Source organism: Eretmochelys imbricata, chromosome 9 (genome assembly GCF_965152235.1).
Source record: "Eretmochelys imbricata isolate rEreImb1 chromosome 9, rEreImb1.hap1, whole genome shotgun sequence".
NCBI classification, from domain to species: domain Eukaryota; kingdom Metazoa; phylum Chordata; order Testudines; family Cheloniidae; genus Eretmochelys; species Eretmochelys imbricata.
Genome location: NC_135580.1, coordinates 5,827,948 through 5,853,579, shown reverse-complemented (window position 1 = coordinate 5,853,579; position 25,632 = coordinate 5,827,948). Strand labels below are relative to the sequence as shown.

The 25,632-nt window shown below is 54.9% G+C and overlaps 1 protein-coding gene across 4 annotated transcripts in view; it reads left to right on the top strand.

Moving 5' to 3' along the window:
* Positions 1–25,632, top strand: part of RUBCN (rubicon autophagy regulator) — a 95,638-nt gene that overhangs the window by 41,183 nt on the left and 28,823 nt on the right. For 2 of the 4 annotated variants that reach the window (XM_077826462.1, XM_077826465.1), the window contains 12 exons: positions 496–697; positions 1,054–1,155; positions 2,510–2,584; positions 6,883–6,943; positions 7,983–8,115; positions 11,858–12,003; positions 13,195–13,259; positions 14,730–14,968; positions 15,939–16,000; positions 16,997–17,150; positions 19,449–19,539; positions 20,758–25,629. In XM_077826462.1, the coding sequence (XP_077682588.1) occupies positions 496–697; positions 1,054–1,155; positions 2,510–2,584; positions 6,883–6,943; positions 7,983–8,115; positions 11,858–12,003; positions 13,195–13,259; positions 14,730–14,968; positions 15,939–16,000; positions 16,997–17,150; positions 19,449–19,539; positions 20,758–20,921 (1,494 nt within the window). In that variant the 3' untranslated portion in view covers positions 20,922–25,629. Of the gene's footprint in view, positions 1–495; positions 698–1,053; positions 1,156–2,509; positions 2,585–6,882; positions 6,944–7,982; positions 8,116–11,857; positions 12,004–13,194; positions 13,260–14,729; positions 14,969–15,938; positions 16,001–16,996; positions 17,151–19,448; positions 19,540–20,757; positions 25,630–25,632 lie in introns of those variants that run through there. The other 2 variants (XM_077826463.1, XM_077826464.1) reach the window with 2 other exon arrangements.

Sequence of the window (25,632 nt, the reverse complement as noted above, 5' to 3'; positions counted from 1 at the left end):
ATTCCTTGGGTTCATTAGGAAGTGAAGTCAGAGGTGCCAACTTTCCAATGTGCTTGTGGGGTGCTCAACCCCTGGCTCTGCCCCAGGTCCCGCCCCCAATACACCCCTTCCCCCAATGCCCCGCCCTACCTCTTCCTGTCCTCTCCCTCCTCCGAGTGCGCCATGCCCTTGCTCCTCCCCCCTCGCGACTCCTGCATGCCATGAAACAGCTGATCGCGGTGGGCAGGAGGCACCCGGAGGCGCTGGGGGGCTGTTAGGGGGGCTCCCGGTGGGTGCTCAGCATCCACTATTTTTTCCCCCCATGGGTGCTCCAACCCTGGAGCATCCATGGAGTCGGCACCTATTAGAGAAGTCTTCCTCTACTGTGGGAAATCCCAGATAGCCTTCTCTACAGGTAGGTTCTCTACTGTGGGGTGTAGGGGATGTTGTAATGCTGCATTGCGGAGAACCTCAACTTCCCGGCTCTCTTGCAATGGTTTGGCCTCTGCCTCCCAGGAAAACGCTCACTTCAGCATCTCTGAATCACTGATCGCTGCCATCGAGCTGATGAAATGCAATGTGATGAACCGGCGGCTGGAGGAGGAGGAAGAGGAGAGTGATAAGGAGATCCAGGAGCTCAAGCAGAAGATTCGCATCCGGCGCCAGCAGATCCGCAAGAAACACGTGCTCCCTGCCTACCGGGAGGTGGGCTCAGACAGTGAGTGCTGCTTTTGGGGCCAGGCTGGGGAGAGCAGGGGCTCGTTACACCGTCGCAGGGACGGACAGGAATCAGGCACCAGGGGGCTGTGAGAATTCACATTACACTAGCTCTGAATAGATGGTGACTCTAGTGTGGAGGGCTTGCTGTCACTGGGTCTGTCTGGGTATTTATCATGTACACACCATGGTGGTGTCAAAGTGTAGGACATAGCTTAATTCTGGGTCCGCGCTGGCACCCCCGTCACCCAGCACTACCCGCCCTAGCCAACTCCTCTGTCAGTCCTCAGTGTCGCACTTAAATTACCTCTGCTGACTTTGGGGCTCTCTCAGACCACCTGCCTTTTGCCCCTCCAGGCTTCGTGGCTACAGACAGCGAGTCCCAGTTCAGCTCCCGTGACTCCATGTGGCTGTCTGACTCAGGCTCAGCGGAGGATGTGGAGGAGTACGAGATAAGAGGTAAGATGGGGCAGCTGTACCAGATGGAGATTTGGGGCCAATCTCCTCCTTGGGGTAACTGTGCTGAAGTCAGTGGGGAGGAGCACGTCCCTTTGCATTTAGAGATTGCCATTCTCGAGTAACGCTGAACTGTGAGTTGAGCTGGGACCCCAGATTCCACCCCTGGACTGCAGTAAACTGATTCCCTTTGGGTAGGTGGGCTTGTGCGCACACAAAGGCTGAAGGATTTGCCTCTGGGAGCTCTATTAAAGTCTTAACAAGCCCCTCGTTTGCTGTGTCGCTGGCTTCCTATGAGAGATCCCTTTCACGGGTAAAATCCTCCGGGTTGGGAACGGTCAGGCTGAGGTTGGGGAGCTAAAGGATTTGAATGCCCACCTACGCTGTCCTGTTCTGCCCACTCGAACCAGCCACGGACTGGATGAGTCAGTCTGGGGACTGTCTGCTACCGTTCTTAAACTCCGTCTTTCTGTAGCAGGGGCAATGGGCTGTGTACAGACCCTGACCTCCAAGGTACTTTGCCCACACACAGTCAGGCTGGCTCCCATGGCCCAGAGTGCTCCCTGCAGGACACAGGCGCCGACTTCCCCTCTAGCTGTGGGGTGTTCGACCCCGCCCTCCCCCCAACCCCACTCACTGTCCCCACTCCACCCCTTCCCCCAAGTCGCTGCCGCTGCTCTGCCCTGTCCCGCCTTTTCCCTGCCTCCTCCCCTGAGTGTGCCCCGTCCCCACTCCTCCCCCTCCCTCCCGATGATTCCTACACACCGCAAAACAGCTGTTGGCGGCGGGGAGGAGTTGTTTAGCGGGACCGCCAGCAGGTGAGAGGCACTGGGAGGTGGGGGGAGCTTGGCTGCCGGTGGGTGCTGCTGAGCAGCACAATTTTTCTCTCCATGGGTGTTCCAGGGCTGGAGCACCCACAGTCAGTGCCTATTCTGCAGGAGAGCTGGCCTTGAACCCTGTCCCTCACCTCCCTCCTGCACTGGTCAGGATAGACACTCCTTGTTGCTCAGCAGTGCCCCTTCTGGCTGACTTTAAAGGTGCATTAACCAAGCACTCTCCAGTCTTCACCTGGGACAATGGTGGATGGACTGGGAGGTTCAAAGACCCCTGCGATGGACACCCTCCATCTTCCTGCTCCTCTCTTCATGGGTGTGGATAGCATAACCCCGGTTTGGCCCCCTGTAGCTCAGAGGTTTGACTTGATATTGCAGTCCAAGGAGGGTGTTTGAATGCTGTCCCTGGATGTCTCCCAAAGGGTGCCAGCAGGCTCTGCTCTCTTGTCTCTGTGTTGATACCCTTTTTCTGTGGCCGGGCCGAGCACTGAAGCGAAATGTTTTGTCATCACCATATTATGCAGATGGTAACGATGGATCTAACCTGATTCAAATGTCCAAGAACGGCCTGTCAGTGTCAATGGCTTCCTTGTTTTCAGGTAGTACCCAGAGTGCACTGCACCGCGTGCGTGTCTGTGTGTGTGCTTGTCCGGGTGCCTCGCCTGGGCCTGTCATGGGCCCGCAGGGAGAACAGAGGCTCCAAAGCTGCGGCTAAAACTGAGTTCACGCTGCATCAAGCAGGCAGGCTGCAGCCCGGACACCAAACCACCAGCCCCCAGCTCAATCCACCAGCTACTATGCTTTTGCTATTTCCCGTCCCAGGGCTCTGTACAGGTAGCTGGCTCCTTGTCAGCCGCTCTCTAGAATTTCTCTGCGCGCTCTCCATGCAGGGGCCTTTGGGAACAATCAATAATGTCACCTGAGCGGGAAAGGGAAAGGAGCTGGCGATGCATGTAGTGGATGGCAGACAGGTGGGAAAAATGTAGCAAAGGTCTCGGTTGCTTGGCTGCTTGCCCAGGCTCTGTGTTGCCACATTACGGTGGCACATTGTGATGTACCTAGAACATCAACAGAGGTGTGTCTGGCCTGGCAAGTGAAACAGCAGAGCAGTGGTTCAGTTTAAAAGTGCTGCAGCCATTAAAGGTAAAGCACTGGCCACATAACTACTGTAACCCGAGAGAGGAGACTAGAACACTCTACTGCATAGAGACTAGCTGTCCTTTAAAATGTAGCTTCCCTACAGCTCCCAGCCCACTGCGATTCCAAGACAATAGCTCTGTTGATCAGAGGTGTTAAAAGCCTTCTCTAGGGACGCAGGCGCCAAGGCGCCAGACTCTTCATGCGCTGGGGCCTTGCTTTTAAAGTGACGGTACTATCCCAAGAGCTTTTCTCCGCCAATGCAGCACTAGTGAAAGGCTGACACCCTCTGTAGCCTTGAACTGTGGTATGCAACCTATCATTTAAATCCGCTTCTGTACCAGATGACCGGAGAATAGCTAATGTGACACCAGTTTTTTAAAAAGGCTCCAGAGGTGATCCTGGCAATTACAGGCCGGTAAGCCTGACTTCAGTACCAGGAAAACTGGTTGAAACTATAGTAAAGAACTTAATTGTCAGACACAGATGAACATGATTTGTTGGGGAAGAGTCAACATGGCTTTTGTAAAGGGAAATCATGCCTCACCAATCTACTAGAATACTTTGGGGGTGTCAAAAAGCATGTGGACAAGGGGGATCCAGTGTATATAGCGTACTTAGATCTTCAGAAAGTCTTTGACAAGGTCCCTCACCAAAGGCTCTTAAGCAAAGTAAGCAGTCCTGGGATAAGAGGGAAGGTTCTCTCGTGGATTGGTAACTGGTTAAAAGATAGGAAACAAAGGATAGGAATAAATGGTCTATTTTCAGAATGGAGAGAGGTAAATAGTAGTGTCCCCCAGGGGTCTGTACTGGGTTCAATACTATTCAACGTATTCATAAATGATTTGGAAAAAGGGGTAAACAGTGAGGTGGCAAAATTTGCAGATGATACAAAACTACCCAAAAAAGTTAAGTCCCAGGCAGACTGCGAAGAGCTACAAAAGGATCTCACAAAACTGGGTGACTGGGCAACAAAATGGCAGATGAAATTCAATGTTGATAAATGCAAAGTAATGCACATTGGAAAGCATAATCCCAACTACACGTATAAAATGATGGGGTCTAAATTAGCTGTTACCACTCGAGAGAGATCTTGGAGTCATTATGGATAGTTCTCTGAAAACATCCACTCAGTGTGCAGCAGCAGTCAAAAAAGGTGAACAGAATGCTGGGACTCATTAAGAAAGGGATATTGTCTCTCTATAAATCCATACTATGCCCACATCTTGAACACTGCATGTAGATTTGGTCGCCCCATCTCAAAAAAGAGGCATTTTGGGTGGCAGTGTCCAAAGCATGTCATATTTGAATAGGAAACACCTAGGTTGGAAAATACCATATTTGGAGTGGGGAGAGAGGGCAGAGGGGTCCTAGTTCTGGCACCTCAGCCTGCTGGGGAGGTGGGGTTCAGATTTGAATCCTCCCGCGAGATGCCTGCTGAACGCTGCTCACCCTGGCTGCATGTGCTCGCCCTACAATGCTCAGACAATGCTGAATGTGTGCGCCCCCTGTTTGCTTGGGTCTGTTTTAGCCTGGGATCTCTGAGCCATTCCATAAGGACTGAGAGAGGCTGGTTTCCTCTCCCATTCGGGCGGCAATTTTGCTGTGTGGGGAGGCCACTTCCTCTCTCTCTGTAGCTGCAAACCTTCAGTTGTACCAGGTTGTAGATAACATGGGTTTCCTAGTCCTGAGTGCACCTGGCTGCTTGCAGCGGGTATCAGACTGGTAACTGCCTGGTGCTAAAGGTCTGACTCCCACTTATGGCTAATCCTCTATCCCGGACTCTCTGTTGGCTCAAGTCCAGAAAGATACTTGAAGGAGACACTTAAGATTTAGCCCAGCGTTTAACATATCTTGAGATGCACTCCTGTTTCTTAGGTTGTGAGTATTTGTGATCAGGGCCTTTGTTGTCGTACCCTCTGGTTATACAAACAACTGTCCTGATCCTTTGGAAAGCCTCACACCCTTTCCCTTCCCAAGGACTGTCCCATGGAGAATCCCACCTTCCCTGCTGAAAAGATTCCAGTGCTGGTCACTCTGGGTTTCCCTACCAGGATGTGCTGCCCCTCTGCTGTGCCTTCCTGCTCCCTCCTTCAGAGCTGGGACTGAAACTGACGAGTCCGGCAGCAATCAGCAAGCAGCTCCCATATTTCAGTATCCAGCCTACTGGGGGAAGAGGAGTTGAGAGCCGAACCAACAACTACACACCCATTAACCAGACCCAGCTGCCTCTCTAGGTCTCCTCTTACCCTCCTCGATGGGGTCCCTATGGATTTTGCGGGTTGGCCTCTTTCCTGCCTTGATCTATGATATTTTCTCCCCTTTTCTGTAAATTCTTTGGTGTTAAAACTCAAGTTTCCACCCATAGGGCAGTCCAAGCCTCCCTAGCCAAGTCATGCCTCATGCGGCTCGTGGGCTTGGCAGGACAATACAGACAGGAGATGCAGAAGTCAACATTGTTTTTAAGGCTGACTTGGGTTTCCAGGGATAACGGGACCAAATCCAGTCTGGGTGTAAGCAGGATTATTCTCATGACTGGTGGGAATCGTACCCGTTTACCTTAGGGCTGAATTTGATCTTTAGTGTCAAGATGTTTCACCAGCCCCCTTCTTGGGGCTGGGGGCAAACCCCAGAGGAGTTCTGCTGCATTCACTTCCCAGTTCAGTGTAACCCCGCAAAGCTGCGAAAGCAAGGAGACTGAATTGCTGAGTGGCTGTGTCGGGAGAGACACTGCGTCTAGTGACCACGTTCCACCATGTTTAAACACTGTTGTATGGTGGCAGCCAGACCAGCTCCTAGAATTCTTTGAGCGCGTGAACTGAACCTTGAATAAAAGAGAACCGTGGTCATCATTATTATGGGCTCTCAGCTCATCTTCGACAAAGTCCCTCACTAGAGAAGGTCCGGGGATGAGCAGCGAAATGCCGCCATAGATCAGGACTGGCATATGGACAGATAGGAAAAAGTAGGGATAAGTGGTCAACTGTTATCCTGGCCAAGGGTTAGCTGTGGTGTAGCCCAGCCCAGCTATGGGTCCGTGGTCAGTATTTATTAGAAATCTGGAAGAGAGCAGTGTGAGCAGTGTGGTAGCAATATGCACAGATGCTACACCTGGATTTAAGTTCCTCCCCTGTAGGGAGGAAAGTGATCCTTCTTTGTGGCCCATTTGATCCAGGGTGCCTCAGCAGAGGGTGGCCAGCAAGGCTGCTGACCACTGCCACGTGGTTCTTTTGACATTGACCTGTGTCCACTGGGAGATGAACTCAGGCCTCCAACTCACGCCATGTGGGCTGCTGACAAGCCATCGGCGTACAATCCGGGCTGGATTTGAACCGGAACAATAGCAGTGAATGGCCTGTGTCCCATCGCCAGTCCCTTGCAGTGTTAATGCTGTTCAAAAAACCTAATAAGCTACTAAATTTCATAACTAACCCCAGTGTCCTGCCCTTCTAGCCCCAAGTTTGTATGTGTGTGGATTTCTCTAAGCTCCGTAATCGCTGGTAGCTAGTGTGTGCCCTGTACAGACCGTAACATTTCCACTCTAACCCCACTGTAGTTTCATCTCACAGCCACAGGTTCTTCTCTCTCCCCGGTAGATTGACCAGGTGACTTTCTAGCTGCTGCTTATTGTCCCTGGTAGAAATAGGTGCTGTAGCTCACATGCTTTTACAACCGTGTGATGGTTTTTAATGCAAAACTGCTTAGCCTTTGTTTAAAATAGGAGTAACTCTCTGCTCCGCCCTCTCTGTTCTTGATGCAGATGCGGACATCAGGCGGGATGCAGCGTCTAGCAGGAAGTCTTTCCTCTCCTCGGAATCCATGTATGTCCCGTCCATTCCCGTCCACCCCCCCCCCCCCCGCGCCTCCCCCCCCACAGAGTGTGAGTCCTTGATCCTCGCCTGGGCTCAGTATGCTCAGCTCTGGGGACAGTCCTGTGGGGAAGCTGGGCAAATGGAAACTTAAGTTGAATGCTGAGGGGTTTGGGAATCCCTGCATGAGGGACCGATCCTGCATGGGTTGGGCATGAATTAGATTCTACACGAATAGGCCTCTTCTGCCACTGACTCCTCTATAAGCTAATGGTTAGCGGAAGGAGAAGAGGCTGGGAACAGGAACCACAGCGAATTAGGAAAGACAGCCCAAGGTGTTGGGGACACATACATTCCCTACCAGGCTCCCAGTCAGACCTGAGGTTCACCCCAATCTCCCACCACGCCATTCCTGTCGTCTTACTTGAAGTCCTGTGTTGCAGTCACCATCCTTACAACTAGGAGCTGGACAGGACTCCCCATCAATGCTACTCCTGAACTGGCCAGAGTGTTGAGTGGCTGAAGGCATTCCTCCTCCCTAGGAGACTGAGCAATCTGCTGCCTCATTACTATTCCCAGCTGAGGTGGAGGATGGGTCATCACAGTCCCTTGGAAATCTCATTGGTCTGTTAATCTCTGGCAGCTTTCCAGAGGGCTGGTGGCAGGGCCCCCTCTGACTGTCAGATGCCAAGTAAAACTAGGCCCTGCTGGCAAAGATCACGTCACTTTATACTGTGTGTTCTCCCATGTCTTGTCCAGATTCCAACTTAGTTCGTTCCATTCCACCTCCCAACTCCCCTGCAGTTTCTTTGATGCTCGGTCCTGTGTGCGTCCCACCCCAGAGGTAGCAGCATGGGACAAGTGATTCCTGTATGTAGTTTGAGACAATATCTTCCAAGAGGAGTCGTCATTGTTACTGCAGACTCTCACAAGTGGGGCTGGGAGGGTCACCAGTCAGAAGACCCAGGCTTTGATCTCCTTTGCACCCTGGCTGGGGGTGGGGGGTTATGCCCGTCTGTTGTGGTGCTGATCGTCCTCTCTTGCTGTGCAGATCCCACTCCTTCCTCCATTCGAACTCAGCGGAGGCCGTGGCCATGGGCCTGCTGAAGCAGTTTGAAGGGATGCAGCTCCCAGCCGCTTCTGAACTGGACTGGCTAGTCCCAGAGCAGGATGCCCCTCAGAAGGTAGGTGTGTGGGGAGGGGCCTCGCTGGGGCAGTCGCACTGATGCATAGAGGGCGCTGTTTGGGTGTGCGAGGACGGAAGCTGGATGTGAAATCAAGGGGATTCGTTTAAGTCTAGAGGGCAGAGAACCCACTGCCTCCACCAGCAAGGGAATCCTTTGCACGAAGCTCATATCTGGTGCTTTCTGCCAGTCCTGAATGCAGGGCTGCAGCCGGTCCCCACCTTGCCATGGCTGTAGAAGAGGAGGGAAGGCACTGATCACGTCCCTCACGTACTCCCAGAGCTGCGTCCCTTCCACACAGTTGGCTGTAGCGCTGCCAGGCGGGTGCCTTGCACTCTGCTGGCTCCTGTTGTCCTTGTATATGAACAGGGAGAGCAGGAGGACAGGGATGGTGGGGAAGATCTAGGGACCAGCCAAGGATCAGCACCTGGAAGCAGCACAGAGTCAAGAGCAGTGGCCCTCGGCCTTCACCAGCAGCCCAGGGGTGTTGCCACGCAGCGCCTTGACGGGCTGTTTGCTGTTGGTTTGCAGGGCCCGAGACGGTCTCTCAAAAAGCTCTTTAAGCGCTGCCAGTGGTATAAGAAAAGGCAGCTCTCCAAAAAGCTCCGGCGGGTACGTTGGGAGTGGAGAGCCTGTGTGTGCGTGGGGCACAAGTCACTGAGTGTACTAACCGCTGGGACGAACCCCCCCCGTGTGGCATGGGGCAGCATGGCTGTGGCTGCCCCACGGTGGGGCGATGCGTGGCTTGGTGTGGGGCGTGGGAAACTCAGCTGATCGTGGAGTTTGTTGTTGTCGCTGTTTGAACCCTCCGCTGGGACCGGCTAGAGGACGTGTTAGAAAGCGAGCGATCTCCATGCTAACCGCAGTGGCAGCTAGAGCCACTACAGCATGGGCAGGTGCTGTGCAAACTTTCTCATGTAGCCAGGGCCGGATTAACCTTCTGTGGGCCCGGCGCCAAACATATTTGTGGGCCCCCATGGGGGCAGTGGAGCCTGGCGTGGGGAGGTCAGTCCCCGGAGCGAGGGGCCAGCCAGAGGCAATGGGGCATGGCATGGCAGGGGCGGCCCCGCTCCACCCAATGCGAGGGCACTATTTACAAACCGGCAGTTGCCAGATGCACAGTGGCCTGCCCAGCCCTGTGCTGCCAGCATGCCCCTTCCCCTCGGGGGCAGGCCCGTGCCAAGCCACACAGCCCCCCCACCCAACACCCCCGACTCCCTCTGGCCAGAGCCACCCCAGACCCACTATGCCCAGCGCCCCGCCAGACCCATCCACAAATGCACAGTGCCCTACACAACACCAGCCCGCCCACAGCCCCACTCTCTACTGCCCCAACACACAGATCTTCCCTACCCCTTCACAGCCCAGCACCCCACCCCCCGACCCACTCCCCCACACCCTGCCTCCCGACTGCACTCACTGGCCTGCCGGGAGGTGACGGTCTGCCGGGCTGAGCCGGCAGTGCAGCCAGGGCTGGTCCCAGGGCTGGAAATCGCTCCGTCCCTTCGGGAGTGGCGCGATCAGCCAGGCCAGGGCCTGCCCAAGCCAGACTCCCTCAAGATGCACTTGTCTGGAGGGGCCCAGCCAAGCCCTCCATATTGGCTTCCTGCCCCACCCCTGCCACCTGGCTGAGACTGGCCAGGCTTCTGAACCAGTTTCAATCAGCTGAGCTCCAGGGAGATAGGTGGGGCCACACAGGTGGTGGGAAGCAGAGACTGCCCGGAGCCAGAGGTGCACTGGGGTCCGGCCAGGGGGCTGAGAGGAGCAGGGGGTGGGGCCGGAGGGCAGAGAGGAGAACTTGGCAGGCCAGCGAGCAGGTCAAGAGGAGCAAGTGGTGGGTGGGGGAAGCCAGTGGGGTCTTGGGGCTCAGTGGAAGCGGAGCAGGCTGGGGCCCCTTCTGAGCATGGGCCCGGCTCCATGGAGCCACTGGAACCATTGTAAACCTGGCACCGCATGTAGCTCCTCAGTCTTGACCCCCAGCCTCTCCAATTCTGGGCTCCCCATACCCAGCTCTGCCCAGACCCCTCAATCCCAACCCACAGGCTGTCACTATTCTAGTGCCTAGGCCTCTGCTGAGGTAGACGCTGCCAGTCCTGCCAAACCGCTCCGTTGTGGGGTACTGGAGTTGATCTCCAACTGAGTGCCAGCAGGGCCCCGTGACGGGAGTAGAGGGGGTTTCGGGGGCGTTCTAAGAACCCCGCAGCACTGTGCGTGGTGTAAATGGCAGGTCTGTATGCACTAGTGCTGCCCCACGGAGCTGGTGTGGGTGAACCTCAGGCTTACACAGAATCCCCGCTGTGTCACGGATCGCTGCCCTGCCACCCCCAAGCCGAGCAGTGGTCCTGCTGGGCAGCAGTGCATTGTGGGGTTTGACTTTCTGACTACTCCTAAAGACTGGCCCCCAGCCCCTGGCCCCAGCACAGTCTTGTCCGCCTGAGCCAGGAGGGGATCCCTGAGGTTTACTGTCACCTGCTTGGTTTTCTCTAACTCCGGGTGGCTTGTGGGGCATGTTCTGTTGTCCTTGTGCTGCAGGGCTCCTGTCCTCTGGCTGGTGTGGTTCTGCTCTCTAGTTCCCAAGCAAGTCCCCTTGGGGGTGCAGCTGAAGAGCCATCCCTGATGTCCGTCTAATCAATCAGTCACGGGGCAGAGGCCATCTCAGCTACTGCGCTCCGGGTCATCACCGGGCTCACCCAGACTGCTCAGGGGGTCAAGTAGCCAGTCTGCTCCCCTCCGCTGCACTCAACAAAGGCTGCGGCAGCTTGAGAGTGGCCGAGTCAAAGCTGGGCCTAGAGCCCCAGAGCATAGAGCCCAGTCAGTCACGGTGCTCCTGCCCACGGCCATCTCTGCTAGCACGTGACTTCATCCTGCCCTGGCAGGGATCTAGGGGCTCCATATCCCCAATGACCCCAGCTCTGCTCCCCCTGGCTTTGAAGGTCACCCCAGAGCCCGCTGCCTTCCCCGGGCTGAGGGTGGTTCTCTGGGGTGCTGTGCAGCCTGGAAGCTGCCCTGTTCTCCCTCATAGCTATTTCTGTCCCCGCGTGAGCTCTGGCCCTGTCAGACTTGCTCGGCCCTTACAAACCCAGGTGTGATCCTCATCCTGGAGACCTGACGCCTCTGGTACCCCCTGGAGTGGCTGCTGCCTCCCCTCTGGGGTGTCCTTCTCTTTGGGATGAGTGCAGAGCTTCCTGCTTTGTGGAATGTAGCCTATGCCCCAGTGAACCCCCAGCACTGACATGCCGGCTGCTCACTTCGGTGAGAGCCCGTGAAGCGTGCCCTGCTCACAGAGAGGCTGGAGCGGCGCCCCATAATGGTCTGGGGACAACCTTGCAGCATGGGGGATACAGAGAGACTTGGGGTGATGGGAAGCGTGCGGAGGAGAGTAGGGAGGGGAGGTCCAGCCAGGGTGAAAGCGCCAGGCTGAGCGCGGAGCACTGCACTCCCGCCGCCTCCGTAGAGGCTCTCGGCACTTCTGAAGAAGGGGTACCAGGCCTCCGGACATGCAGGGAGAGCAAGCATGCTACTGTACGTGCCGTGATAGCCCAGCAGCAGAGCACTCGGATTGGATGGGAATTGTTCTCCAGCTCCCCTGTGAGTTCTACGATTCCTGGGGGTGGGGTGGGGGTGCGGGACAAGCACACAGGGGGTTTCCCCAGGGATGGCACTGGAGTTGCCCAGCAGGGCAGACCGGCGTAGGCCTCTGCAGTAAAGTCCGGTGTCTGACCCTCTCACCTGCCTCTTGCAGCTCCTGCCAATTCCGGACTCTCTGCCCATCTCGCCTGACGACGGAGAGCACGCCGACATCTACAAGCTCCGAATCCGGGTCCGCGGGAACCTGGAGTGGGCTCCCCCCCGGCCGCAGATCATCTTCAATATTCACCCAGCCCCAACGTAAGGAGCTGCGTGGGCTGCCCTGGGGGCTGCCCATCCCCTCTGGTCCCACAGAGGCTCTCCATGCCCCTAAGATCCCTCTCTCTGCTTCTCCTCTTCCCACCCCGATTCTGCATCCTTCCAGCTGGGTAGGCTTGGGCGAGTCACTCCATTCACAGCTCAGTAGCTCCACTTCAGCCATCTGGATGGACTGCTGCTCCTGCCGTGAGATGACGTCTCTGCCCCCCTCCAAGCTCCTGTTGTTTCAGACCTGGACTGGGAATTGAGCCCTGCTTGGTGCGATATTAACCACTAGGCCTCCAAGCCTGGCGCTGTGTGTGTGTTAAATGAGACCTGCCCTTCCCCTTTTGTCACTGTGCACTCACTGCTCTGTGATAGAATTACTGTAGGACCTCCAAAAACACACCAACAGTGCAAAACAGCCCCAAGCACTGCTGTTCCAGGGCCCTGTGTGTCCAGCCCCCCTCTGGTGGTGTTCAGGGTACATGGCACTGAAAGGACATTTGCGACCCACATTCCTGGCTGCACTTACAATAGATCCCCTGCCTGCGTCATAGCGGGGGCATGAGAGGGGCCCATCTGCCCTGCTGAGCTGTTGTCCGTATGTGCATTGCCAAGGAGATGTCACTACTCCCTGGCACTTGTCGCTGATGCCTGCACCCCGGTGCCAGCTGCTGTTCCTTTGCCTGGCAGCTGCCTTGTGCTCTTGGCTGGTGTTGAGTGACTGGCTGCCGACACCTCGCTCATCAGCTGAGGGGCGTGCGGGGAGCGTTCGGATCCACAGGGCGCAAGCAGGTGAAGGCAGTTGCAGTTGGTGCTGCCCAGCCCCTGCACCACACACACAGATGGGAGATGTGTCCATCCCCCCCTCGCCAGTAGCTGGGCACTGGCTCTTGCAGCTTTTGCCATATGCTGCTGAAACCACGGGGTAGCTTCAAGGCCGATCCAGCCACCTGGCTCATTATTTATCTGTATGATTGAGGCCCCTAGGCACCCAGTCACGGGCCAGGTGCTGTACAGACACAGAGCAAAGTCAGCCCCTGGCCCCGAGAGCTCATGCTCTAAGCTTACGGTCTCAGCAGATCCACTTGGCACTCAGCTGCTGGGTGAGAGGGGAAGCCCTAGTGGTCTCTGCCCAGCAGCCCTGCTGAGCCACGAGAGAGCTCCAACACATGTCTTCTCTCTGGGCAGGAGGAAGGTGGCTGTAGCCAAGCAGAATTACCGGTGTGCAGGCTGTGGCATCCGGACGGACCCCGGTGAGTGCTGGAACTCTGCCCGGGACAGGAAACTCAGCCTCCCCAAGGGCGGGCGCGGGGGGGCGGGTGCTGCATGCAGGTGAGACAAGAAGGGACAATAGAGACGAGGAGTCAAATGTGGGGAGGTGCAGATGCCAATGAGCTGGGGGATTGTGGGGGTCTCAGCGCAGGGCACCTTGGAAGCTGGTGCAGCTTTCAGGCCTGGCATGAACAATGAAAGAAGACAGAAGTGGGGAACGGAGTTACCAATGGACAGAGCCTGAATTCACAAGTGACCTTGTAACTAACATGTAGCTAGTAGCTGAAGAAGAGGAATGGGTGATAGGCTTGCTACTGTGCTCACAAGCACACTTCCTAGGGCGTGGACGGCTCATGAGCCAGACAGGGAGTGGCTCACCAAATTGGGAAGCCAGTCATAGTGTGATGCAGTGCTGCATGTAATGGGCACGTGTGAATCTGTTTCGGAATACGTAGATCATCTGATTTACGGTGATGTATTTTGGAGCTGTGGGGCGCCCTGACCCCGGCCCCTGCTGCTGAGCCTGATCACCTCAGGCGTAAGCGGCGTGGAATGCCAGGAAAGACACCTCCGTCACGAGTCCGGATTCAAACGGCGGGTTTGGATTCCAGAGAGCTGGATAAAGTGTTCTCCCATAACTGGACGGGGTGTTCTGGATAAGCCGAGCAGAAAAGGGGTCGGGGAGTTCCAACATCTCCCAGTGAATGAGTCTGCCCTGATTGGCAGCATTTCCCATGGCAGGCTGTCAAAAGGGGAGCCTGTGTGCTACGATGCCCTGTGGATGGAACAGCCTGTTCCCCCAGGAGGCCATGGGGCGGGGCAGGCAAGGGGTGGCCAGTCTGCCTCTCTGAAGGTATTAAAGTCCCTGGTCTCATCACTGAGCAGCGTCAAGTAGGTGAGGGTGGCTTCACTCATTTGGATTGGTCCGTTCGCGTTGTGGAGCCCCTAGTGTCTGCTCTGATCCTTCCTCTTCAGTTCATGTAGTGAAGCTGCTTTACATCAAAATCCCAGAGGTGATTGGGCTGAGGGGGCCTCATTCAGACAGCTGCCTTGATACAGCATTCACCTGCTGTGTGTTACCAGTAGGGGCTCTGAAGCAATAGCTTGCCCTAACTGTATAGCCAGGGATGGCTACATGTGATTCATAGGCCGATCTGGGCCTCCTAGACTGCAGGGAGACCACAGACCCCAGCATGCATTGCCCTGAGCTGAAAAAGGTGCCTTGTCTGTGGGGCCATTTCGGGTATGTCTGCACTGCAGTTAAACACCCACGGCTGGCCCATGTCAGCTGAGTCGGGCTCACATGCCAGGGCTGTTTAACTGCAGTGTAGAGGCTCGGGCTGGAGCCCAAGCTCTGGGACTCTGTGAGCCCAAAGCCCGAGCCCCTCTGCCGAGCTGGGCAAGGCCTGGGCCAGCTGGGCGGAGGTTCAACTCCCTCTCCGGTCTGCCAGATTACATCAAACGGCTGCGGTACTGTGAGTACCTGGGCAAGTACTTCTGCCAGTGCTGCCACGAGAACACCCAGATGGTCATTCCCAGCCGCATCCTGCGTAAGTGGGACTTCAGCAAGTACTGCGTCAGCAACTTCTCCAGGGACCTGCTGAGCAAGATCTGGAGCGACCCACTCTTCAGTGTGCAGGACCTCAATGCCGCTCTGTACCGGAAGGTGAAGGCTCTGAATCAAGTCAGGGTAAGGCCATGTCCTGTGCTTTCCAAAGGAGACCGAGTTCAGCCTTCTCCTGAGGGGCAGGTGTTGCTCCCATCTGTGACTCAGGGAGGAAGACCCACAGGGTGGGGTTTCTCAGGGTGGGGGCATCGGCGCCTTGTGCGGGGCACGCTATCTCCTGCTCTTCTTTCATTAGTGGGCCAGAATACCTAGCTGCTGCTGCTACCTACCCTTCTATATGGGGCTTCTTGTCCATAGCTTTCAGAGCATATAACAAAGGTGGGTAGGTATCCTCTCCATTTTACAGTTGTGGAAACTGAAGCACAGAGAGCTTGAGTGACTTGCTTGCGGTCACCCAGCGTGTTGGTGGCAGAGCTGGGAATAGAAGCCATTAGTCCTGACACCCAGTCCTGGGCTCTACCCACTGGAAATGCTGCCCCTCACGCCTGCTTAGAGGAACCTCTGCAAGTGTCCAGCTCCAGGCAACCTTTCTGTTGGCAAAACCTGCCTGTTTGTCATTCCTTGTAATGTCCCTTTAAGGGGCCTGGTGGGCAACATGTGGAATCTGATGTTCCAGAAGATCTGAACTAAGGAGGGAAGAGACTGTTACTCGTTGAGGCCCAGTCAGGATTTCTCTAGACTTATTCTGTCAGAGTGTGGCTGATGGGCAGATGTTTCAGAGGGAGGCTTAAAACTCCCATAATGCGTTTCCATTGCACATCTTGTTCACTGTGCAATAGTACATGGTGGAGAGGAATTTCTTCCTAACCTCCAGCTGGGCTTCAGTTTATGCCTTGAAACATGAGGATTGCTAGCCCTCCTGGTTTTATCCTAGCCATTTAACTGCTTCAGTGCCCAGAAACCCAAAGCTGGCTGTCAGCAGAAACAGCTTCACAAGAGCATGAGTTGAAACAGACTAGAATGTTTGGTTTGGTTGAGGCCTGCAGTTCTGTTTAATGACAACTTTATACTCGTGTGTTTGTTTTTTCCCCAGCTGTTGAGAATCCAGCTGTTTCACTTGAAGAACATGTTTAAGACCTGCCGACTAGCTAAAGAGTGAGTACCAGGGCCCAACCAGAATTTAACTTGCATCGGTTTCAGTCTCTCCTGGCTGGCTGTCGCTTGGCAGCTTGACATGTTAGCTGCTGCCCAGACCTCTGCAGGGTGGGGTCTTTCAAGGATCGTGGCAAAATGTTCAGCAGCATCGGCGATCAGTCCCCCCGCTTCACCCCAATCTCTCCCACGCTCAGCGCTGTGGCAGGCCACCTAGAAGCTTCAGTGCATGCAGCATGCAGAGCAGGCCAGGCACAGATGGGCCCAGCAGTTGGGTGTGCGACTGCCTTCCGTTGACGTTTGTTGGAGAAAGAAGTGTTTGAGACTGACCCTGTGAACCGGGACCAGGTCTCCCCTTGGGCTTCCTCTGCGTCCCTTTGGGATCCCCCACTTCCCAAAGGCGCTGCACCCTTCACCGTGATGCCTTGCACGGCAGCTATCACCTCTCTGGCTGACAGTGACTGAGTCGGGCTAAGTGGCCGTGAGGGGTCACTTGAGCGATGAGCTGCCCCTCGCTTGGCACAAAAACCCAGCAGGCCCTGGGAGGTTCTCAGATGGCTCAGAGTCAGCAGAGACACGTGCCTTGTCATAGCAGGCTCTGCCCTCTGGGTGCCTCTTTCACTTGGCTGCTCTCTAGACTTGGGCTTGCCTGGCCCCTGTAGAGGGGAAAGGACAGCGGCTTTATCAGGGATTGGAGCAGCCCGAGCACCCTAATGGGGACCCTGCAGCTGAGTGGGACGTGCAGGTGTCGGCTGGGACAGAACCTCCTAAACTAGAACAGCGTGCAGCAATAAATTGGGAGGCAGACACTACTGCTGGGTTTCCTAGGGCCCTGCGTGGAGGGGGTGGACTCTAGATGGATTCCGCTGGGGGGTGGGGAAGCCGAGCAGTGGGTCGCACAGAGTCATTGGCCCAGTGAAGTCGCCGTAGTTCTCACAGTCTGTAGAGCACTCGCTCGCTGATGTGTGGTGCTAAGCTCTGGTGTCTCCATCCCTGCAGGCTCCTGGATTCCTTTGACTTGGTGCCAGGTCATTTGACGGAGGATCTCCACCTCTACTCCTTAAATGACCTGAATGCCACTAAGAAGGGGGAGCTAGTTCCCCGCCTGACGGAGCTCATAAAGGCAGGTACCCTGCACGTTGAGAGATGCATGGTGGGTAATTTTATCGTCTTTTTCACTAGAATGTTTTTTATTATTACTGGATTAGACTTTACTGTATAAACAGCCAAGGAGCGGGATCTGGCTTTATAAAGGCAGCAGCAGGATCTCCAGAACAGCTGCTGAGGGCAAATACATTTTGTGTTAGCTGTTACCCTCTTCCAGTTAGTTTCTCATATGGTTGTTATCCTGTGTGTGTGCAGAGGCGTTTCCGTAGTACAAGAGATCGGTGTTGAAGAATAACACAGCTGATTGGTTCAGTTTCAGGAAGAAGCTGCAGTTTCCCATAACCCGCAAAGCACCCATTGCTGTCTCCATCTCTGCTTTACAAATATGGGCTGTATTCCCTCTGAAATGCATTGGGATGTGCTTTGTCACATTCAGGATGGGGAGGCAGCTTGACTGGTGGTTAGAGGAGAGCACCGAGAGTCAGGACTCCCGGGTCCTACTTTCAACACTGTCACTGATTTGCTGCATGACCAAGTTGTGTCCCTCAGTTTCCTTACCAGTAAAAACAAGACACTTCCCTACTTTGCAGGGGAGTGGCTTTGAGATCCTCCGATTGGAGGATGCTGTATAGTCACAGTAATGGTATCCAGCGTACAGAGCACCTCCCCTCTTGGCATACAGCGCCCCATGTAGCCTGGCTAAGAGATCTGTGGTCACCGTCACCACGGCTGTGGGGAACAGCATGTGAACTGCATCCCTGGCAGCCTGAACAGTTGGGCATTTCCCTCCACTTCATTCCCAAATGGGCTGGACATGTGTGATCTTACAGAAACAGTCACTCTAACAACATGTTTAGATGCAAAAGCCCTGCATTAAAACAGACTGAGTGTCTGGGTGAAGAAATACCAAGTTGTGAGTTTCCAGGCAGCTGTGACTGCAGATAACAAACAGAAATAGGAAGGGATGCTCCAGTCTGCAGGGGAAGAGGAATTTGGGGGGCACTAGTGTGTCTAATTTTTTTTATTAACCCTGTCTTTGCTGATCCATTCGATCATGTTGCCGTGCTTGTGCTTGTTTTAACTATTCCCTTTTCTCTAATGAATTTGATTTTAAGAGATGAAATTTAAACCCAGCTTAAATGTGGGGAGGGATGAGGTGAGGTTTGGAGATGGATCCCAGCAGGGCCTGAGATGTAACGTTTGCTTTCATCTCCTCCCTCAAGGCTGAGCTACACTGCAAAAACAACAGTGGGAAGTTGGCTACAACACATTTGAGGTGGTTAGAACACTGTTGCATTGTTTAGTGTAGATGGGACCTAACCACTGCCCTGAGCCCTGCTGCAGCCCTGATTTCTCCAGGACTGTCGCCAATTCAGGGTCCCGTGTACACTCAAGATGAAACTGTGTTTTAACTCTGTCATTGGCAACTGTGGTGTAACTGGTTCCTCATTAAAGTGTTTTTTGTAGGGTAGATATGGCCTTAATTTTCTGTATGAAAACTCAGTGTGATGGGTGACTTCACTAATTGTCTTTAAAAACATTCCAGATGGGACATTCCAAATGGGTCGCCTTGAGTTGCAGCTGTTGGCTGCGTGGGCCACCCATGTGAAGGCAGCAGTGCAAGTCACCTCCTGTGGACACGTGTTTGGGGCAAAAGACCAGAGAGGCTGCATTGGCCTCCGAGTTTTCAGTCCAAAACTGAAAGAGGGTCCTTTTCCTGGAACTCCCAATCTGGCTGGGAAGTCAAAGGGGACAAAAATAACTGGACTGCCACTGGTTTAGCAGTGTTGTGAGTGCAACCTACTGCACAGACAACACTGTTGTGGGTGTGTTTATGGTACATCTTTTGGTATAACCGCTGTACTTGCATTGTATTGTGGTAGCATTGACAATACTCTGGCACAGCCCATGTACACAGCAAGAAATGGGCGTTGCCCCGAAGCGCTTGCTGGTATGTGTGTAATCTAAGAGATGCAGACCGCCTGGTTCCTCCACCACCACCCAGCAGACAGGCAGCCCTGCTGCTCTGAGATAGTGCCATCAGCCAAGCCTCCTGTGCTACGGGTACGCTTTTGGCCTAGGGCATCTCGAATAGACCATGTCTCCAGGCCCCTGGAAAGGTTGGAATCTCGTGGAGCCCAGCCTAGCTTGTAGCGGGTGAGAGACCAGCTGCACAAATGCTGTTCTAGAAGCTGGTGTCGTCGCATCCCGGCAATGGAACGAGCCTCTGATTTCCACGTTACTCCTGGCTCGAGATGTCTCTGACTTTGCCAGGGAAATCGGGCACATTTGCCTCTTTTCCAGGGCATTTCTTCTTCACTCCTCTCCCCTTCTGCTGTTACAGCTGTGCCAAGCCAAAGGCTTCATCTGTGAGTTCTGTCAAGAGGAGGACATCATCTTCCCCTTCGAACTGAACAAGTGCAGGACGTGTGAAGGTGAGACTCTGGCAGGCGGGGTGCTGGGAGCCATTGCTGGCCCTGGGAGTTGGCTGGGCCGGGCCCGTGACTGCTCTGGAGACTGAGCCAGTACAGACCAGGCAGAGTCAGGAATCACTGCTCTGCAGTGTTTGTCCAAGGCTGTAACAGCGAGTGCCTCAGCTGCCTCCAAGCATGGCCTTTCTGCATGCTGCTTGTTTAACATTTGTCCAGCCACCTGGCAGCAACCCGTGTTCAGCCTACGCCTCTGACCTGGATCAGCACACAGCTGACTCTCTCTAGCCGGTTTGACATGCTCCCTTGCAGCGTGGCCAGAACCGTGCCTGTGTATCTGGGGGTGGCCAGTAGAACATCCCAGAGTGCACTGCACCCAGCGCACTGCGGGATAGCTGCCCACACTTACGCTTGCACAGATGGGCAGTGTGCTAAGCGGGGGTGCACGAACTCATTTCCACGGTGGCTGCAGCCTGCCCTACAGCTTGTAACTGGGTCAGATGCATGACACGTATTTGGAGTGTGCACTGGGCACAGGGCTCCATCTTCATGGCCGTTCTGACTTTGGTGCCTTTAAGGTTATCAGCCAAGGAGTCCGGTAACCACAGCGCTTTGGCCATGTGGCGCTGGACTGAGACTATGCAATCATTTTACTGAAGCCCCCACGCCCTGTAGTTGATAACTGCTTTTGGTCACTTCGACCTTTGCTGATGACCACATGCACCATAGCACCGTATCCTGGCTCCAGTCTCCTGAGCCATCCAAACCGCCCTTGGCAATCTACAAATGTGGCCGTCTCTTTAAAATTAGACTCTCTCTTGCCGCCAGTGTTTTCAGTGAAGGCCTTTTGTTTAGGGTCACCATTTCCTTGGCAGGGCAAGAAACCTTTGGGAAAGGGATGAGATGCAAAGTGCAATTGACCTAACATTGCTGTCCAAAACTGAATGAAGTGCCCCGAATTACTTAGTTTCCAAGTGCATGCAGTGGGCTGGGCGCTTTCCAATCATGTGGGCACCATCCCTACTCCAAAGATCTTTTTGTTTAAGAACCACGTAAGAGGCGAATTAGTCAGAATTGTAACACCTTGAGATTTGATCTCAACATGCTCTGTCCCTGTCAGTGACTTAGCATCCCTCCCGTTGGGTATGGGCAGGCTGTGCCCGGAAGGGGGAGCATGCCGACGCATGCCTGTGCTCATGGTGTTGCTTTCTCTCCCTCCCTCAGAGTGCAAGGCCTGCTATCACAAATCCTGCTTCAAATCGGGCTGCTGCCCCCGGTGTGAGCGCCTGCACGCCAGGAGAGAGCTGCTGGCCAAGCAGAGCATGGAGTCCTACATCTCTGACTACGAGGAGGAGGAGCAGCCGCCAGGGGCAGTGGCCGCAACATGAGTGTGGTGGCGGAGGGGGAAGAGGAGACCAGCGAATGTATTTGTGTGTGTGGCCTTCACCACCAGAGACTAAACTAGGGACTAACCTGACTCTTCCACCGTAAAGGAGCCTGTTGGAGGGCTGTATCATGGGAGATCTCAGAGCAGCTGGCCCTCACGCACTGACGGTATCGGCTTGGTTTGTTTCAAGAGAGCCGGTTTCTTTTCTCTCTACACAATGGGGTTGGGGACGGCAGACTCCGGACGCTAGTTCTTGCAGTCGTGACCCTGCCAAGGTGGACAAGCTGCTGCCTTCCTACAGGGTCCGGCGGCGAATCCTGTCTGTTCCACACTCGGAGCGCAATGAGCGATTGTATGCCTGGGTGCTCCACCTGATCCCTTTGGGAGGAGCTCAGCCAGCAGACTGTGTTAGCCAGGAGCTGCACTGTCCTCCCTGAAGCAGGTTCTTGGGGAGCTCCCACCAGTTAGGAGGTGAAAGCTCCTGTCCAGCTCAGCTCTCCAGGGGGAGTAACTGGAGTCCTGCCGCTCCCTAGGCTTGCTGCATTGGGGCAAAAGAGAAGGGGCTTTTGCCAAGTCCTCTGCCTGTAACACACCATATCCTTTGCTGCTGACGTGATCTTTTTAACAGTCCCGTATTCAGAACTGATATGACTTGATTTGGGGGCGGGGGGAAGACGAAGCAGCAAACAGCGCCTTGTCCTCTGCCTGGTGGGAGCAGTCACTAATGGAGGATACCCGCTGGGCTGGTAGATCAAGCTAGGGCACGCGGACTGTAGGTGACAATGGAGTTGATCTGATTTTCCCTTAGGCCTGGCCCTGCTTTAGCTGCATGCAGGCTGGAGGAGAGATCTGTGCCAGTCGCTGTTGGAATCAGCCACTTTCTCCGCTATTGATGTTCGGTTCCTCAAACTGTGCCTGGTGCCGACGGAGCCCTCACCTGCTGGGTGAAGGGCTGGGCTTGTCGTCCCAGAGGCGTGATTGCCACCTTTCCCACAGCGCAGGTGCCGGGAGATCGCCCTGTACCATGCAGCAGGTGAACAGGGGGCTCTTGCTCTTCGGGCCGGAAGGCGGGGAGGCCACAGTCAATGGGACAGCTGCATGCCCAGCATGGGGAGATGAAACGCCTTAGCTGAGCCGGAGGAAGCAGCAGGTCTGAAGCCGGATTCTCTCTGCTGATCTTGGCAGGAGTGGAACTGCTACGAGTGTGGCTACCGAGTGCTCCTGTCCCGTGGACTGGGGGCAGTGTTCGCCCGTGTCTGTCTGCTGCGGGGACTGAGCAGTTACGCTTAGATCCGAGACCAAGGGTCAGTTTGAACAAAGCCAGAGCTCAATCCCTGGGTGCCAGGCGGAGTAGGGGCTCCTGCACCAGGCCCGGGGGGAACACGCCCGCCAGCGCCTGGGAGAGCAGGCTGTGTGTGCGATGGTGCTGCCCCCGCCCCTGTAGCCTTGAATGCTCAGCTTGCCTTGCGGCGCTGTGAGGACCCCATCCTCACTCAGGCCAGTGAAGTGTAGACAGGCGTCTTAGCTAGAAGCAAACATCTGGGACCACGGGAGACGTGGCAGGGGCAGAGGCCTGGATCTCTGCCATGTGCTGGGCACTCAGATGACTCTACATGACACTCGCCCCCACTATTTCAGAGCTCGATGAAGCCACAGTCGGTCTCAGTGGAGCCTTTCTCCCATCCATGCTGCACCCTCAGCATAAGGTGTCCTCTCTGCAGTGGATTCTGGCCGTGCCCCTGTTCCAGACCTTGGTGTTGGTGCATCGAGCCTGCCAGTTTGTGCTGGGCTCCCCTGATGCTGTTCTGTGACATGCACCTGTCTCTCCTGTCACAGGCACCCTCCCGCTAGCAGTCCAGTACCTGCTGGATCGAACGCTCGGGGAGGCAGACAGTGCAGCTGCTGAGCAGCCCCACGCTTCAGCCAGCTCCCTTGGCTTTAAGATAAGAGCTGCACTTCTCATCTCCCTGGATCGGGTGCCCTTTGGAGTGACTGAGTAATGAGCATGTTTAGCAGGATGGCCAATAACCTGGTAAAGGAGCCACCCCCAAGTGCACTGGGTAGAGCTGGCCTTGTGATGTGGAGCGCCCTGTAGTCGGGAGATTAGCCCAGTCCAGAACTTCTCCCCAGTACCCCATGCTCCTCACTCAGTGCCTCAACCAGTTTGTTCTACTGAGCTGTGTGTTTGTGTGGAGAGAGAGCCTACAAAGCATGTGGTCTTCCACAGTGCCCACTGGCTGCCCCCTGGCCCAGCGTTCCTCAGAGCTGGTATCTGAGATCAGGCCCCCTAGCAGGTGTAAAGCTGTTCATTTGCCATCCTGAGCCCCTCCCCTCCCCCCCTCCCCCCCCTCGAGAGCAGGTGCCCACAGCCAGCTCCTCTTCTCAGTGTATCATTTCAGTTGGGTTGATCTTTGTGTATATTGGGTTATTTTAAGTTGATCTCTGTTAAAGGCAATTGCTCCTGTCTTTTAAATGAGCTGCTCTCGTTTGAGCTGGTCACTTAGGGCCAGATTTTAAAGCTATTTAGGTGCCTAACTCGTGTTGATTTCAATGGGAGCATGGCACCACACATCTTTAAAAATCTGGCCCTTAGTGTCCATTGCCAGCAGTACGGGAGGCATTTTCTGCCTGGCTGGACTGTCCAGCATAGACAAATTGCACTCCTCCAGCACTTCATGCTAGTTCCTGGTACGGGATGTCCTGATGCCCAGCTGAGCCCGGGCAGAGTTCTGTGGTGTGGCACAGATGAGCAGTGTACTGGTAGTTGGTGTGATTTAGGGGAGCGTCCAGAGAGTCTACAATGTGGCCTGCAGGTTCCTTCTTCAATATGGAGATGCAGCCTGTAGCAACTCCCCGTTCGGGTATTCAGTGCGCTCTCGGGGCTGCACACGGCGACTGGACATCTTTGCACACTGGGGCTTGTGATCTCTGCAGATAGCGGCTGATCTCGGCTCCGGTTTATGGAAGATGGGTGTGCCCCCGTTTTCAGCGCGGCCTTTGTCTGGGCACTCCATGCAGTCGTGTACATCGAAAGGCGCTGTTCGAGAGGTGGGGAGGTTGTGTATTGCCTGGAAGTGGGGGTGATGGTGGCGACTCTCCCTCAGCTCCTGCCCTGATTGGTGGCTGGCACGTCAGGCTGAGCGCAGGGCAATGCTGGGGTTCTAGCCTCTCGTGGACCTGGCCCCATTCGTGCCAGCGGTGAATCCCTGGGAGAGCTGCAGAGGCTGGGGCCGAAGTGAAACAGGCTGCAAGTGCCCTTGGAAGGAGGGAAAACTGCCAGGGCCGTCTGAGGGCAGAGGAAGGCTGGCTGCATTTGGGCTCTGTTTCAGACAGGATGCACTCGAGGAAGTAGCCTCTCCTCCCTCCCCCCCCCCCCCCCAACACACTTTTGTCAGTTGTGTAGGTAGGTTGGCTTCCTTGCAGCTGCTGCTTCCTCTCCTGCTGGGGGGCGGCAGACAAGGACTTGGGTGGCTCTTAAAGCGGCAGCTTGGTGGGACTGCTGTTGTTTCTCCAGGTGCAAGGCATTGGGAGGTGGGCATTGAGGCTGATGGTGGAACTAGGTTCAGATCAACTGTTCAGTGAGAGATCTCAATACTAAACGTATCTGGAAGCCAAGGAGAAACTGCGCCAAGGGTGTTACCCCACGGAGCAGGCAGCAAGGGTAGGTGGTTATACAGGGCAGGCCTGGGTTTTGGCAGGTGGTTTAACGGAGCTGAGAGTGCAGGAGCTCTAGAGGTGGTAAAGTCCATGTAAAGCAGAGACACTAGCGTTAATATCCCATTTCTGCATCAGAAGGATGGTGGGATCAAAGCCCAGGGCATCTGTAGCTTGCCCAGAACTGACCTGTTGCATGTGCCTTAACTTGAGAACTGACAGTCAGGGTCTGCTTTGTGAGCATACTTTGATTCCCCCCCCCCCCCCCAGCTGTATTCTAAATGCCCAGCCCAGCGATCAGCTGCCCTCCTGTTTGTCACATGCGCGCCCAGTGCCACCTCCTAGCTTTCAGCCTAATAACGCCGCTATATGCCACTGATGGCTGGCAAACTCCAGCTGGCTTCGAACTTTGCACGCGCTGTGGCTGACAAAAGCCGATCCCGTCCTATGAACTGCAGGATGATGATTCTCACTGTCCTACAGCCGTCAAATCCCTCCTTTAGTGTCAGCCGTGCCTGGTCTGAGACCTAGCACTACTGTCCAGACCCTTGGTGGTGATGGCTGACGGACCGATTCCCTCCCATGTGCCGGCTCTGACCCAAAAGAACAGGACCTTCTATGTTTTGTTTTGAAGCACTTTAACGTTGTGGGGTGTTTCCCTGGTGGCTAAGGTTCTGGGCGGTTTCTAGAAGCACTGATTCCATTTCGAAAGACAGTGAGTGGATCTGTGGGTTTTGTCCCCCTTCACAGCGGGACCTTTCTCGCTGAGACGGGGACCCCGCCTGGGAATTCAAGACAGCGGAGGGTTTTAATGCAAAATGATGCACAACACTAATGAAGCTGCTACTGACCCATTTGCCAAGCTATGACAGTACTTACCACTGTAAATAAGCATAACTGTGTGTGTACAAGCTCTTTGTAAATACAGAGAAGGGTCACGATACAATGTACATGATATTCAATTGGATTCCTCTCTGCTGTATTATTGTACAGCATAACAACAACAAATGCCGTCCCTAATAAACTAAGTTAATAAACGCATCATTGGCTGCTCTTGC